At 38.1% G+C, this 15,533-nt stretch overlaps 1 protein-coding gene across 9 annotated transcripts in view; it reads right to left on the bottom strand.

The window, feature by feature from the left end:
• RGS7 (regulator of G protein signaling 7) overlaps window positions 1-15,533 on the bottom strand; it is a 588,042-nt gene that overhangs the window by 35,423 nt on the left and 537,086 nt on the right. For all 9 annotated transcript variants that reach the window (XM_068541654.1, XM_068541660.1, XM_068541659.1 and 6 more), the window contains one exon: window positions 2,394-2,468. In XM_068541654.1, the coding sequence (XP_068397755.1) occupies window positions 2,394-2,468 (75 nt within the window). The remainder of the gene's footprint in view (window positions 1-2,393; window positions 2,469-15,533) is intronic.

Genomic DNA, 15,533 nt, shown 5'->3' on the forward strand with positions numbered 1-15,533 from the left:
ATCATTTGCAATGTAAGAGGATTTGCATTTTTTAGAAAAATGAAATGTATTAGAAATCTTGGCACAGGGTGGGTAAGGCTAGAGAGAAAGATAAATAAAATTTTCTCAGTGTCTTAATATTTGCAGATGGGGGAAAATCAAATTAACTAATTGGGATCCATTTTGAATTTTAATAGCAAAGGTAATTACTAAACCAAGATGCTTTGACTTGATTAACACAGCTTTTATTCCCCAGGGTGCCTGGATCAGCACTTTTCATACGTAGTATCATCCAAATGAATACTGAATAGGTTATTCATTAAATGAAACAGATTTGACTTTCCACTTAAATCTGTTCATATGTGATTTCACTTTACATTTCAGAAGAGATCTAAGAAAATTCTCTCTTACTTTTTTTTTTTTTTTTTTTTGTTCAAGGGGAGGGGACTTTAAAATAAGAACTAAAGAGTGCAGGAAGCTTTTATGCCTTTCTATGTGGAGTGGAATTTCTGGGATTTTTTCTAACTGGAGATGGGGGAGGGAATATTTCTCTTTCCTTTGGATTCTCAGCTCAACTGGAGAATGATTGTGACCATGTCTGATGCCATGTGGAGGAAGCCAGTGCAGACGGAGGGCAGAGAAAGGAGACTAGAGAAGAATGAGAGAAAGCTCTGCCTGTGTCTGAGTCCCTGCATCCAGTAATATCCAGGGCTAACTCTGCTCTGGCCTACTCCCAGGGTTTTAGACTATTCCATTCTTTTATCTATTTTGAGCAGAGTTTCTCTTGCCTGCAAGTTTATTGTACTTCTTACTTAAAACACTTTTGTGCTGCTCTATGATATGAATAATTTACCCCATTTTATAACACACTAAAATTTAAATTTCCACATTTTGCATATGGAAGCAAAGAAATACCAATATTTTCATGTGTAAACTGCTATAAACACTGCAAACTAATGCTTCCCAAATTTTCAAAAAGAATGATGCAATGTGAAGCACTGGTAAGATATCATCACTGAGTGCAGTGCTAAAGGGAGAGTGTAAAAAATTACTTTATTAATCTTGAAGTTCTATCTCATCAATCCATATACTTTTTCTTCTGAATCAGAGCATAGCTCACTTGGTGTCTGTTGTGGGGGAAGTGACACAAAGTAATGTATTTTGAACTCTTCAAAATTCAGAAAGTGGAGAGAAGTGGCTTAATGTACTTTGGGAGAGCTGATAGATTTTTAAATTTGGTTCCACAAAGCTAGTCCCGGTACACTCAGGCCATGCTGTGAGCAGAGGATGAGAGGAGCTGAGTAGGGCTGATCATAAGAGAGAGGGGCCAATAGGCTTGCTTTGGTCTGGCTTTGCCTCTTTTTCTCAGAGATATGCTAGGGGCAAAAGCTTTTGAGCACCTCATCTGAATGGATTTTATGGCACTTTTCCTGTGGCTTCTTTATCCTAACATCAAGATAAACTGTCTTACAAGAAAGAAAAGGTACTTGGACCATATTGGGGCCTTTGAACATAATGCTATGTTTCTAGGGATAGAAGAAGAAGACATTAAGAAATAAGACTACAAAAAAAAATGTTTAGTACCTGCTGCTGGGACACATATCCTGGAAAATGCTGCATAAGTAAAAAGCTACAGAAGAGAAGGTCTTGAAATTTGTGGGATGCTTTGATCTAGTGGCACTGACCTTTGGCTGTGTCCTCAGAGTGATTGCTATAGGCCAGACATTCTTACGTGCATCAACCATTTTTTATGAAATAAATAAAAATTCCTTCTACATGTATGTGTTACTTTAAAAAAATGTAGATACTTCTGCTATGTGTTTTCAAGCAATTATATTAAATGTCATTGAATTCAGAATAGCACTTTGTTTTTGTTACATACTTCCTCACATAAGAGATCCTGAACCTACAACCACTATTCTATAGTTGTGTCACTATAAATTAAATTCTGATGTTAAAACGTGGTCCTCATACGATACCTATAATTAAACATCTTTATGATGATGTCTTTTTTTCTTCATTTTTTTCTCTAACAAGGTCCTTCTCTCATGAGTACCACTTTTTCTCAGATAATCTCTACCTACTTTTCCTCATTTCCTGGGCTCTGAAAGAGATACCTTTTTCTGTTAATGGCTCTTCCCTCATCCTCCTTTTCCTTTCACAGCCACCCCACCACACTTTGGGACCTTGGCACACTTGAGAATCTGGACGGGGGCTATTTCCTGGGGACAGAGGAACTGACAGAAGCCCAGGGCTTGAACTTCCAGATTTTCTTCCAGTCAAGCAACAAGGAAGAGCAGGGAAGATACTAGAAGGTACTCATGAAATGGAAGAAGAGGGTTTTTTTGTGTGTTTGACATCCTCTAAACAGTCCAGCACATTACCAAGGTCAGCACAACAAACGTCAATTTTACCTTTCGTGTTTTGTGTGGATTTCTCATTCTGGATGACTTCTTAATGTCCACTTCAGTGGTATTTACGCATCCAGGCTAGAAATGGAAAACAGAGAGACAAAGGAATCTTTGGGTGTAAAGTTTTTGATCAGTGCACTCACTCTCCAGAACCTGAGCAAATGCTGTGATGACACAAGTCCCTGGCCACCCTTTTCAAATGCCCAGAGCCACTTCGTTCAGCAGTAGCCAGTGATGAAATACTTTGCACTCTTTTACTCCTCAAGTTTAAAAGCCTTCAGATACCATTCTAGAATAACTCCCAGAGAAACAGGAAAAAGAAATACAAGAGATCTGCATGTGAAAGTGGGTGTTAGTATTATTAGTAGCTGCTAATCCAACAGATTTAGAGCAAGGGTGTCCAGAGACTAAATGGGGTGATACCCCCAGCTGATACCTGCATTCAACTTCACTCAGAGTATGCCCTCTCTGATGACGAAGACACTGATGGTTCCTTGCTTCTCCTAAGTTAGAAATCCAATGGCATTCAGTTGAACCAGCTCATATCCCAGAGTAATTTTTCTACAATGATTCATGAAATCCAGTGACTTGGAATATTTGTTTTCTATAGGCAGAATGTGCAATGGAGTTAATGGTTAAAATGAGGAAGATGAAGAAAGCAACTGGGAATCAATATACCATGCTTTTTCTCAGGAATTCCTGACTTTCTTTTTTGTTTCCCACAGGCAGGTGAACCCCTTTAAAACACGGTGGATTGCAGGGAAAGGGTGGACAGCCTGCTCCTTGTTTTTTGACAATCACAGAAGTGTCATTTTACCAGATTTATCATTCTGTTGCAAAGAAACAAAGAGCTGTAAAGCTTCTTTTTCATTTGGAGAAGAAGAGAGGAAGAGGGAGGGAGGAAGAAAAGAGAAAGAGAGAGAAAAAGGAAGAGGGAGGAGTAGAAAGGGAAGAGGAATAGAAAGAGAGAGGAGGTAGGGGAGAGAAAATATGAATCAGGAAACAGAAGAAAGGAGACTTAAAAATACTTGGGATCTTAAATCTAGAAAGGTCCTCAGATATCACTTATTCTTTAGAAGTGATTGGAAGTTAGCAGTTACATGGTTGTGTTTCCTTTACTTTCAAGTTTTGATACAGGATGTAGGGCTCTCCGGTACTAGAAAAATTTATTACATTGCACATCTCTGCTCAATTTCTCTATTTTTCCCCCACAGATTGAAAGATCATTAAAACATCAGTTATCCTTGAAAGTGACTCCAGAGAAAATATGAACGTGGAAAAAATCCTTTTGAGGAGTTGGGATGGGGTGGAGGGAGAGGCAAAAGGCAGCACTGATGTGATTAGGGAAATAAGCAGTTCTCCACAAGCACTGGTTAGCAATAGGGATTAGCTCTTTGTATAATGAGGACATAGGACATTTTCCTTAAAGAACTCTCCCCTGATAGTACAACCATCGTGACAAAACTCCACCACAATGTTGTAAGGGATAAAGAAGTAAATGAAGAAATCATTTTTTTCTTTGTAGGTTATATGTGAAATATATATACTATAATACACTGCCCTATAAACATCAAATAAACTATAAATTTGGTTTGCATATCTATTTAAGAATAGAAATAGCTGGTTTAGCACCGTGGTCTGCTTGGAAGTGTAGGAGGAAGGAAGAGCACCCTCCTGGGTGAGACTTATTACTAACTGACACTGAGCAATTCACTTAAACTTTATCAGCATGAGGCTGATCAATATATGATATTCTGATCTAATTTTCTGTGGCTGGTCTAGGCATAAGTATGTTTTAGCCTCCCCACCAACTGCTCCCCACCTGGTGATTTTAATATGCAGCCAGGAGTCATAACCATTGATCTAGAAGTAACAAAGATAATGTTTTAAAACATGAACCATGTGTGTTCATTTCCTATTCAACTTCCATTTCCTTGCAGCCTACCACCCCTAAGCTCATTAGGGAAGTGTAGGCAGTGAAATTCTTTAAGCTCTCATTGATATATCAAGAGCCAAGCATGGCAAGATAGATCATAGGAGATTTTCTTCTATACATTAAGGAGTGGGATAAATGAGGATATGATATACAGGAAAAGGAAGGCATGTCCCTCTGTGACCAGGGGAAAAAGAGAAATAAAGGTAAGAGGCAGCAACTCAACAGGTGTCCTCGTTTTCCTCCTCTGGAGAAGAAACCCCAGGGGGAAAGAAAAGAGTGATAGAAATGGTCAGACAATTATGAGGGAGTTTGTAATGTGTGGGTGGTATAGCTAGTCCCATTTATATACCTAGAAGAATCGCCACATGCCATCACAGCCAACATGAATCTTTACAATTGGAGTTGGCAAGAGAGATGGCAAGAGCCTGAAATAGTGTTTCCCGAGGCTTGTATACAGCAGGCAAGAGACCCAGAGTTTGTTGCATGCCTCAGTAGTAAAGGAGGCAGAAGTTCTGACAAGATTAACAGATGGATGGGAGCCTAAGGTTGAGACCAAGGCCGAGGTGTGCAGGGGTTTTACACTGGGAGCAAATGTCTGGAACACAAACTCCAGCAGTGAGTGCCCAGAGATGAGATGGTACCCCCATGATAGCAGTCCTAGGAATAGACTCCACTGACCTAGCTAAAGCAGAAATCAGAAAGAAGCCAGAAGATCATATAAAAATAAAACATTTGTACCCCAAACTGCTATCAAAAACAACCTTGCATAGCAGCAGGGAGAGGTGGAAAAAAAATTGAAAGTGTGATCACTTATCCAAAAGTTTCCTAGCAGATGATTTAAATGACTGTATCATGCAGAGCACACACATTGAAAACTATCTTTCAAATGGGTTTCTGAGAAAAATTGGCCAATTATAAAAAATACAGAAAATATATTTTCTTTATGCACATGAGGAGTCTGAACTAATAGAACTTGAAAACTCCTTCTGTTATAAGCTAGAATTCTAAATCAATCATACTTCATACCAAGTCATACCAAATGGGTATTGACAAATGGCCCCAGAAATTGTGTCAACCACTGAAGGCACAAAGAGGAAAGATTTTTTTCCTCGCATAAGAATGTATCTGACTGCAGTCTTGAAAAGAATTAGAATTTTCATTTTCAGAGTTAAAAGAGTATGGCCTTTCAAATTTAGTTAATGAGCCATTATCAGGCATCTAAAATTCTATTTGAACCAATTCTTAACACCATTAATCAGCAAATTAATAAGAAGGCATTGATCCTAAAAGTAAACATTATTAGAAGACTGAGCCCTGAGGTAATGTCCCATAACTCTGCTCCCATTCCAGGCTAATGAAATATGCCAGTTCAAAATTTTTTGCTAATGGCAAAATGGTTAAAATAATAAACTGGACCTGGGATGCATGTCTCAGTGACCTTCCAGCTTCCTTTCATTTCTAAAGAACCTCTTAGGACAGCTAATGCTTAGACAGATTTCTGGTACCTAAGTTAAATAGGGGATTCTTGAATATTAAAAAAGCTTAGATGCCCAAAGTCATCTAGTATATTTCTGAATAATTAAGGTCATGACCTAGTGTTGATACTTGCAAAATAACTGCTTTCAGAAATCAGGCACTGTGGTGAATGAAATACAGCAATACATTTTTCTGGGAATTTTAAAATAATTTTAAGAAAATTTATTTCTGTATCTAATTGTCAGATCTAGTGATAAATGGTAAGATATAAAAATGAAGGTTGACCATACCTCAATATTCTGTTAATATAATAAGGATGCCAGACAGATGAATCATTGCAATGTAGGAGCATAAGGACTGGACAGAAGTTGGCAGAGGGCATTACACAACAACAGAACATTTCAGACCTCCATTCATATGTACATTGTTTGTCCTTACCAATATAGCAGATAAATATTTTTTAAAATTTTGTTTTTAAGCAATTTTAATCACAATAAGACCTTGTTGGCCTTGGTATTTTAAAAAGGCAGTTATCTTTTTGAAGCATATATAATATATACCACTAGCTGCCAGCAGATCCACTTGAAATGTTATGCATAAATTGTTTTTCTGAACTACAAAACATATCCTCCCAATAAGATATAAATAACGTTACCATTATCAAGTAGGCACTCATTAAAAATGTTCAAATATGTACTATTTTACATATATAATATTAAGTACACAGTATTGTTGGATTTAAGGAATAATAAAGTTGTATTTACATTGGCCTAGAAAAGAGTCATACATTATTTCTAGTAATTCAAGGATGAATTTATTTTCAACAGAACTAGCTGTGCTGTAACATTACTATAATACTATTTATTAAAAGTAGAATTTAATGTCTTGGAATCCATTCCTGAAGGGGCAAAATGATCATAATATTGAGAAATATTACTGCCATAGCTTTCATTTAAGTGTCTTAATGAGTTGCAAAACAGAAGCTGGGATTCTTGCTTTCAATATTGATATTTTATTTAAAAGCATCTAAAAATCATTTATTTCCTCTCATGACATAATGCATTTTTATTAGTTGTAGTGGAAGGCACACTTGTTTTCAGGATAACTTAGGAAGTCTTAAGGATCCTTGGTGAAGAGCAGCACTATTAATAGTAATGGAGGTGTTTCCCCGGTGGCACAGTGGTTGAGAATCCGCCTGCCAATGCAGGGGACACGGTTTCGATCCCTGGTCCAGGAAGATCCCACATGCCGTGGAGCAACTAAGCTCATGTGCCACAACTACTGAGCCTGTGCTCTAGAGCCCATGAGCCACAACTACTGAGCCTATGTGCCGCAACTACTGAAGCCCATGCGCCTAGAGCCCGTGCTCCACAATGAGAGAAGCCACTGCAATGAGAAGCCCATGCACTGCAACGAAGAGTAGCCCCCACTCGCCACAACTAGAGAAAGGCCGCGTGCAGCAACGAAGACCCAACACAGCCAAAAATAAATAAATAAATTTAAAAAAAAAAAAGTAATGGAGAACAACTCTCTTTAAATTCAATTAACTGTAGCTGATGTGTAACTGGGCAAAACAATGTCCTAAGTGACAAATAAGTGGAGATTTAAGAATGAGGTGGCATATAGAGCTGATAGTAAGGGATACACATATTCCTGGAAACTTAAAAATCAGACATGACTCTGGGAAAATTAAAATTTTGAATATATTTAATTACTGGTTCAAATATAATTAAATTATTGAAAATGATTTGTCCTTCTGTAACACTGTACCAGTTTTAAAAATTCAATTTGCAATGTATTGTACCTCAATTAAAATGATCCCTTACTCTTATACAAAGTAATTCTAGATATTTGAAGTGTTCAACCTCAGGATATTTTTTTAAAGAGCCAATTCAAGCTTTTCTTTCTGTTTTGGGCACTTGCCAATTGATTTAGCTTCTGATTCTTTCAGGCTTGCTGACCCACCCATTTACTAAACGCTAAACACAAACTGAAAGAAGTTGTTTGTGGCAATTACCCTGGAATTCCTTCCATTCACGTTCCTCTATAATATTTACTCATTTGATTCCTACTCAATCTTATTTGTTGGCTATAGATTCTTAATTAAATAATCCTACTTCAATGTATTTTATGAATGAATTCCACATGTCAAGAGGCACGAGGAAGTCTGTTGTAGCAGAGGGGAGGGAAATGTACCATGACACTTTGGAGTCGTGGAAAGTGGTTAAGTTAGGTAGAAATTATAGACCATGGTAAAACCTTTGGTTCAGTTCTAAACACAACTGGAAGTCACTGGAGGGTTTTAAACATGAAAGTGACTTGGTATGCTTTAGATTTTTAAAAGCTCACTCAAGCTTTATGTCTTTGACAAAAATGGACCTAAATGTAAAATGCTAAACTATAAAACTCCTAGAAGATAACATAGAAGAAAATCTAGGTGACGTTGGGTTTGGTGATGACTTTATAAATACAACAGCAAAGGCACAATCCATGAAAGAAATAATTGATCAATTGAACTTCAATAAAATTACAAATTTCTGGGGGCTCAGTTAAGATGGCAGAGTAGGAGGACATGGAGTTTGCATCTCCTCACAACTAGGGCACCTAACAGGCACTGGTTGGGGACCTCGGACACCTAAGGGGACAAGAGGAACCCCCAAGTGACCGGGTAGGACATGCGGGAGAGCAAGGGGGAAGGAGAAGTGGAGGCGGAATGGGACCAGTACCCTGAGGGGTGGCTGGGGAAGGGGAGGGGTTCCCACACTCAGAGGGGCCCACTCACCATGAGGGAATCAACAGGGACGGGGAGAAAACCTTGGGGGATCAGAGGATTGGAAGGGAACGTGGCCAGTGTTTCCCCTGCCCACTTGGGCCCCATGGAGCCTGCTTGGGTACTGGGCCTGATCCTCCACACTCCAAGGCCCCCCAGGCCGAGCAGAGCCTAAAATCTACCACCCAACACCCCCAGGGCATTTTCCAACTGTGAGCATCCTGAGCCTAGGCCCCTCCCCTGCCTAAGCCCCACCCCCCACAGCCAAGGCCTTTTCTGGCTTCTTTTTTTCTACTGTGGTTCTGTTTTACCTTGTTGTTGTTTCATTTATATATTTTTTCTAATATATTTTTTGCTTTATTAATTTTAGTTTTTATTCTTTGTTACTGTTATACTCCTTTTTTTTGGCTGCCTCACATGGCTTGCGGGATCTTGGTTCACAAGCTGGGGGTCGAGCCTGAGCTCCTGTGGTGGGAGCACCAGGTCCAAACCACTGGACTAACAAAGAACCTCAGACCCCAGGGAATATTAATAAAAGTGAGGTCTCTTGGAAGTCATCATCTCAGCACCAAGACCCAGCTCTACCCAACTGCCGGTAAACTCCAGTGCTGGAAGCCTCAGGCCAGACAACCAGTTAGACAGGAACACAGGCCCACCCATCAAAGAAAATGAGATGACAACAACATATGTTACAGACGAAGGAGCAAGGTAAAAACCCAAAAGGCCAAATAAATGAAGAGGAAATAGGCAACCTACCTGAAAAAGAATTCAGAGTAATGACAGTAAAGATGATCCAAAATCTCGGAAATAGAATGCAGGCACGGATTGAGAAAATATAAGAAATGTTGACAAAGATCTAGAAGAACTAAATAACAAACAAACAGAGATGAACAACACAATAACTGAAATGAAAAGTACACTAGAAGGAATCAATAGTAGAATAACTGAGGCAGAAGAACGAATAAGTGAGCCAGAAGATACACTGGTGAAATAACTGCTGAGGAACAGAATAAAGAAAAAAGAATGAAAAGAATTGAGGACAGTCTCAGAGACATGTGGGACAACATTAAACATCAACTTTCAAATTATAGCGGTCCCAGAAGAAGAAGAGAAAGAGAAAGGGCATGAAAAAATATTTGAAGAAGTCATAGTTGAAAAATTCCCTAACTTGGGAAAGGAAATAGCCACCCAATTCCAAGAAGTGCAGAGAGTCCCATACAGGATAAACCTGAGGAGAACCACACCAAGACACATAGTAATCAAACTAACAAAAATTAAATTCAAAGAAAAAATATTAAAAGCAGCAAGGGAAAAGCAACAAATAACAAACAAGGGAAATCCCCATAAGGTTATCAGCCGATCTTTCAGCAGAAACTCTGCAGGCCAGAAGGGAGTGGCAAGGTAAATTTAAAGTGTTGAAAGGGAAAAACCTACAGCAAAGATTACTCTACCCAGCAAGGATCTCATTCATATACAACAGAAAGATCAAAAGCTTCACAGAGAAGCAAAAGCTAACAGAATTCAGTACCACCAAACCAGCTTTACAACAAATGCTAAAGGAACTTCTCTAGGCAGGAAACACAGGAGAAGTTAAAGACCTACAATAACAAACCCAAAACAATTAAGAAAATGGTAATAGGAACATACATATTGATAATTACCCTGAATGTAAATGGATTAAATGCTCCAACCAAAAGACACAGACTAGCTGAATAGATACAAAAACAAGGCCCATATATATGCTGTCTACAAGATACCCACTTCAGACCTAAGGACACATAAGACTGAAAGTAAAGGGATGGAAAAAGATATTTCATGAAAATGGAAATCAAAAGAAAGCTGGAGTAGCAATACTCATATCAGATAAAGTACACTTTAAAATAAAATCTGTTCCAAGAGATAAGGAAGGACACTATGTAATGATCGAGGGATCAATCCCAGAAGAAGATATAACAGTTATAAATGTTTATGCACCCAAAATAGGAGCACCTCAATACATAAGGCAAATGCTAACAACCATAAAAGGGGAAATCAACAGTAAAACAATAATAGTGGATGACTTTAATACCCCAATTACACCAATGGACAGATCATCTAGATGGTAAATAAATACGGAAACACAAGCTTTAAATGACACAATAGGGACTTCCCTCGTGGCACAGTGGTTAAGAATCCGCCTGCAGGGGACACAGGTTCGAGCCCTGGTCTGGGAAGATCCCACATGCCACAGAGCAACTAAGCTCGTGCGCCAAAACTACTGAGCCTCCGCTCTAGAGCCCATGAGCCACAACTAGTGAGACCATGTGCCACAACTACTGAAGTACATGTGCCTAAAGCCCATGCTCTGCAACAAGAGAAGCCACCTAGAGCCTGTGCACCACCACAAAGAGTAGCCCCAACTCGCCGCAACTGGAGAAAGCCCGCACGCAGCAATGCAGCCAAAAAATAAATAAATAATTAATTAAATTTATTAAAACAAATAAATGATGCAATAAACCAGATAGGTTTAATTGATAGTCATAGGACATATCACCCAAAGGCGGAAGAATACACCTTCTTCTTAAATGCACACAGAACATTCTCCAGGACAGATCACATCTTGGGTCACAAGTCAAGCCTCAGAAAAATTAAAGAAATTTGAAATCGTATCAAGCATCTTTTCCGACCACATGCTATGGAATTAGAAATCAATTACAGGAAAAAAACTAAAAAACATAAACACATGGAGGTTAAACAGTGCACTGCTAAATAACCAAGAGATCACTGAAGAAATCAAAGAGGAAATTTAATAATACATAGAAACAAATGATAATAAAAATATTGTGACCCAAAACCTACGGGATGCAACAAGAGCAGTTCTAAGAGGGACGTTTACAGCAATACAATATCACCTCAAGAAACAAGAAAAATCTCAAATAAACAATCTAACCTTACACGTAAAGCAACTAGAGAAAGAAGAAAGAAAACACAAAGTTAGTAAAAGGAAAGAAACCATAAAGATCAGAGCAGAAATAAATGAGATAGAAACGAAGAAAACAATAGCAAAGAAAACAATAGCAAAACGACGAAAATAAAACTAAAAGTTGGTTCTTTGAGAAGAAAAACAATTGATAAACTTTAGCCAGACTCATCAAGAAAAAAAAGGGAGAGGACTCAAATCAATAAAATTAGAAATGAAAAAGGAGGAATTACAACTGACTTCACAGGATCATAAGAGACTACTACAAGCAACTATATGTCAATAAAATGGACAACCTGGTAGGAATGGACAAATTCTTGGAAAGGTACAACATTCCAAGACTGAACCAGGAAGAATTAGAAATATAAACAGACCAATCATAAATAATGAAATTGAAACTGTAATTAAAAATCTTCCAACAAACAAAAGTCCAGGACCAGATGGCGTTCACAGGTGAATTCTATCAAACATTTAGAGGAGAGCTAATACCTATCCTTCTCAAACTATTCCAAAACTTGCAGATGGAGGAATACTCCCAACTCGTTCTATGAGGCCACCATCACCCTGACATGAAAACCAAAGATATCACACAAAAAAATTACAGACCAATATCCCTGATGAACATAGAAGCAAAAATCCTCAACAAAATACTAGCAAACTGAATCCAACAATACATTAAAAGGATCATACAACATGATCAAGTGGGATTTGTCCCAGGAATGCAAGGATTCTTCAATATACGCAAATCAAACAATGTGATACACCATATTAACAAATTAAAGAATAAAAACCATATGATCATCTCATTAGATGCAGAAAAAGCTTCTGACAAAATTCAACACTGATTTATGATAATAACTCTCCAGAAAGTGGGCATAGAGGGAACCTACCTCAACATAATAAATTCTGTAAATGACAAACCCACAGCAAACATCATTCTCAATGGTGAAAAACTGAAAGCATTTCCTCTAATACCAGGAACAAGACAAGGATGTCCACTCTCGCCACTCTTATTCAACATAGTTTTGGAAGTCCTAGTCGAGGCAATCAGAGAAGAAACAGAAATAAAAGGAATCCAAATTGGAAAAGAAGTAAAACTGTCACTATTTGCAGATTACATGATACTATACATAGAAAATCCTAAAGATGCCACCAGGAAAACACTAGAGCTAATCAATGGATTTGGTAAACTTGCAGGATACAAAATTAATGCAGAGAAATCTCTTGCATTCCCATTCACTCACAACAAAAGATCAGAAACAGAAATTAAGGAAACAGTCCCATTCCCTATCGCAACAACAACAACAACAACAAAAAGACGTAGGAATAAACCTACCTAATGGAGAAAAGACAGACTCTTCAATAAGTGGTGCTGGAAGAACTGGACAGCTACATGTAAAAGAATGAAATTAGAACACTTCCTAACACCATACACAAAAATAAACTCAAAATGGATTAAAGACCTAAATGTAAGGCCAGACATTATAAAATTCTTAGAGGAAAACAGGCAGAATGCTCTTTGCCGTAAACCACAGCAAGATCTTTCTTGACCCACTTCTTAGAGTAATGAGAAAAAAAACAAAAATAAACAAATGGGACCTAATTAAACTTAAAAGCTTTTGCACAGCAAAGGAAACCATAAACAAGATGAAAAGACAACCCTCAGAATGGGAGAAAATATATGCCAATGAATCAACGGACAAAGGATTAATCTCCAAAATATACAAACAGCTCATGCAGCTCAATATCAAAAAAACAAACAACCGAATCAAAAAAATGGGCAGAAGACTGAAATAGACATTTCTCCAAAGAAGACATACAGATGGCCCAAAAACACATGAAAAGATGCTCAACATCACTAATTATTAGAGAAATACAAATCAAAACTACAATGAGGTATCACCTTACACAGGTCAGAATGGCCATCATCACAAAATCTACAAATAATAAATGCTGGAGAGGGTGTGGAGAAAAGGGAACCCTCTTGCACTGTTGATGGGAATTTAGATGATACAGCCACTATGGAGAACAGTATGGAGGTTCCTTAAAAAACTAAAAGTAGAACTAGCATGTGACCCAGCAATCGCACTACCTAGAGAAAACCATAATTCAAAAATACACATGCACCCCAGTGTTCATTGCAGCAATATTTACAATAGCCAGGCCATGGAAACAACCTAAATGTCCATCAACAGAGGAATGGATAAAGAAGATGTGGTACATATATACAATGGAATATTAGTCAGCCATAAAAGGGAACGAAATTGGGTCATTTGTAGAAACGTGGATGGACCTAGAGAGTGTCATACAGAGTGAAGTAAGTCAGAAAGAGAAAAACAAATATCGTATATTAATGTATATATGTGGAATCTGAAAAAAATTGGTATAGACGATCTTAGTTACAAAGCAGAAATAGAGACACAGACGTAGAGAACAAACATGTGGATACCAAGGAGCAGGGTGGAATGAATTGGGAGATCGGGACTGATATATATACACCATTGATACTATGTATAAAATAGATAACTAATGAGAACCTACTGTATAGCACAGGGAACTCTACTCAGTGCTCTGTGGTGACCTAAATGGGAAGGAAATGAAAAAAAAGAGGGGATATATGTATATGTATATCTGATTCACTTTGCTGTACAGTAGAAACTAACACAATATTGTAAAGCAACTATACTCCAATAAAAATTTTAAAAACAAGATGTCCTTCAGTAGCTGAATGTGGTACAGGTACTCAATGGAATATTTTTTAGTACTAAAAAGAAATGAGCTATTAAGCATAAAAAGACATGAAGAAACAGATATGGGTCTTACTTAGTGAAAGAAATCAATCTGAAAAGTCTACATATTGTATGATTCCAACTATATGACATTCTGGAAAAGGCATAACTAAGGAGACAGTAAAAAAATCAGTGGTTGCCAGGGGTTGGGGAGAGGGAGGGAAGAATAGGTGGAGCACAGAGGATTTTGGGGAGCAGTGAAACTACTCTGTATCATACTATAATGGTGGATACATGTCATTATACATTTATTCAAACCCATAAAATGTACAATACCAAGAGTGAACCCTAATGTAAACTATGGATTCTGGGTGACAATGATATTTCAATGTAGGTTCATCAATTATAACAAATGTACCACTCTGGTGATGTTGATAATGGGGGTGGCTGTTTGGGGGGGGCAGGGGGGATATGGGAACTATCTATACTTTCTGCTCAATTTTGCTGTGGACCTAGGACTGCTCTAAGAAATAAAGTTTATTTTAAAAAAAACTCACTCAGGAGTCGTGATTACTTTGGGAATGGTTTATTGGGATGAGGTCAGGGCAAAAGTGGAAGCAAGGACAACAGTTACAGGGTTATTGCGATAATTTAAGCAAGAGATCATGGTGATGACATCTGCACATCTGCGTTAAAACTTGCTGATGGGTTGGTTCAGGAATCTAAGGGGAAGAGAATAGTCAGTGATGACGCCTAGGTTTTGGCAACTGGGAAGAGAAAGCCTGGGAGAGATGAGGAAGCCTGGGAGAGAAATAAATGTAAGTGAAAACAGGAATCAAGGATGACTCCGGGATTGTATTTACAGACAATTTTAATATTTACTGAATTCTCCAATTGGAATGCAGCTCTTCATGCAGTCCCAATCAAGATTCATGACTCAGATCATTTCCAGCATAAATGTTTGTACAATAATCTGTCTCTGGCCCACCCTTCTGGGTCTTTGCCTTTTTGCATCATCATTGGCAATATGAGCACGTCATTGAATGTGCAAGATTATTATCTACTGGTCAATGACCAAGAGGGTGGTAGAGCAGCCTCCTATTAATCAGAGCCTCTGCTGTACTTCCCTAAGTTATTCTTCACATTCTCCTAATCTGCTTTGGTTGAAATCAGACCACTTCCATTTAACATCTGTGAACTGTCTGTTCATCCTTCAGTGATATTCCTTTTTTATACACTAGCTGTTGTGGTGTAGGCACAGACTGTCACAGTT

This window comes from Eschrichtius robustus, chromosome 3, assembly GCF_028021215.1.
Source record: "Eschrichtius robustus isolate mEscRob2 chromosome 3, mEscRob2.pri, whole genome shotgun sequence".
In the NCBI taxonomy this organism is placed as follows: Eukaryota; Metazoa; Chordata; class Mammalia; order Artiodactyla; family Eschrichtiidae; genus Eschrichtius; species Eschrichtius robustus.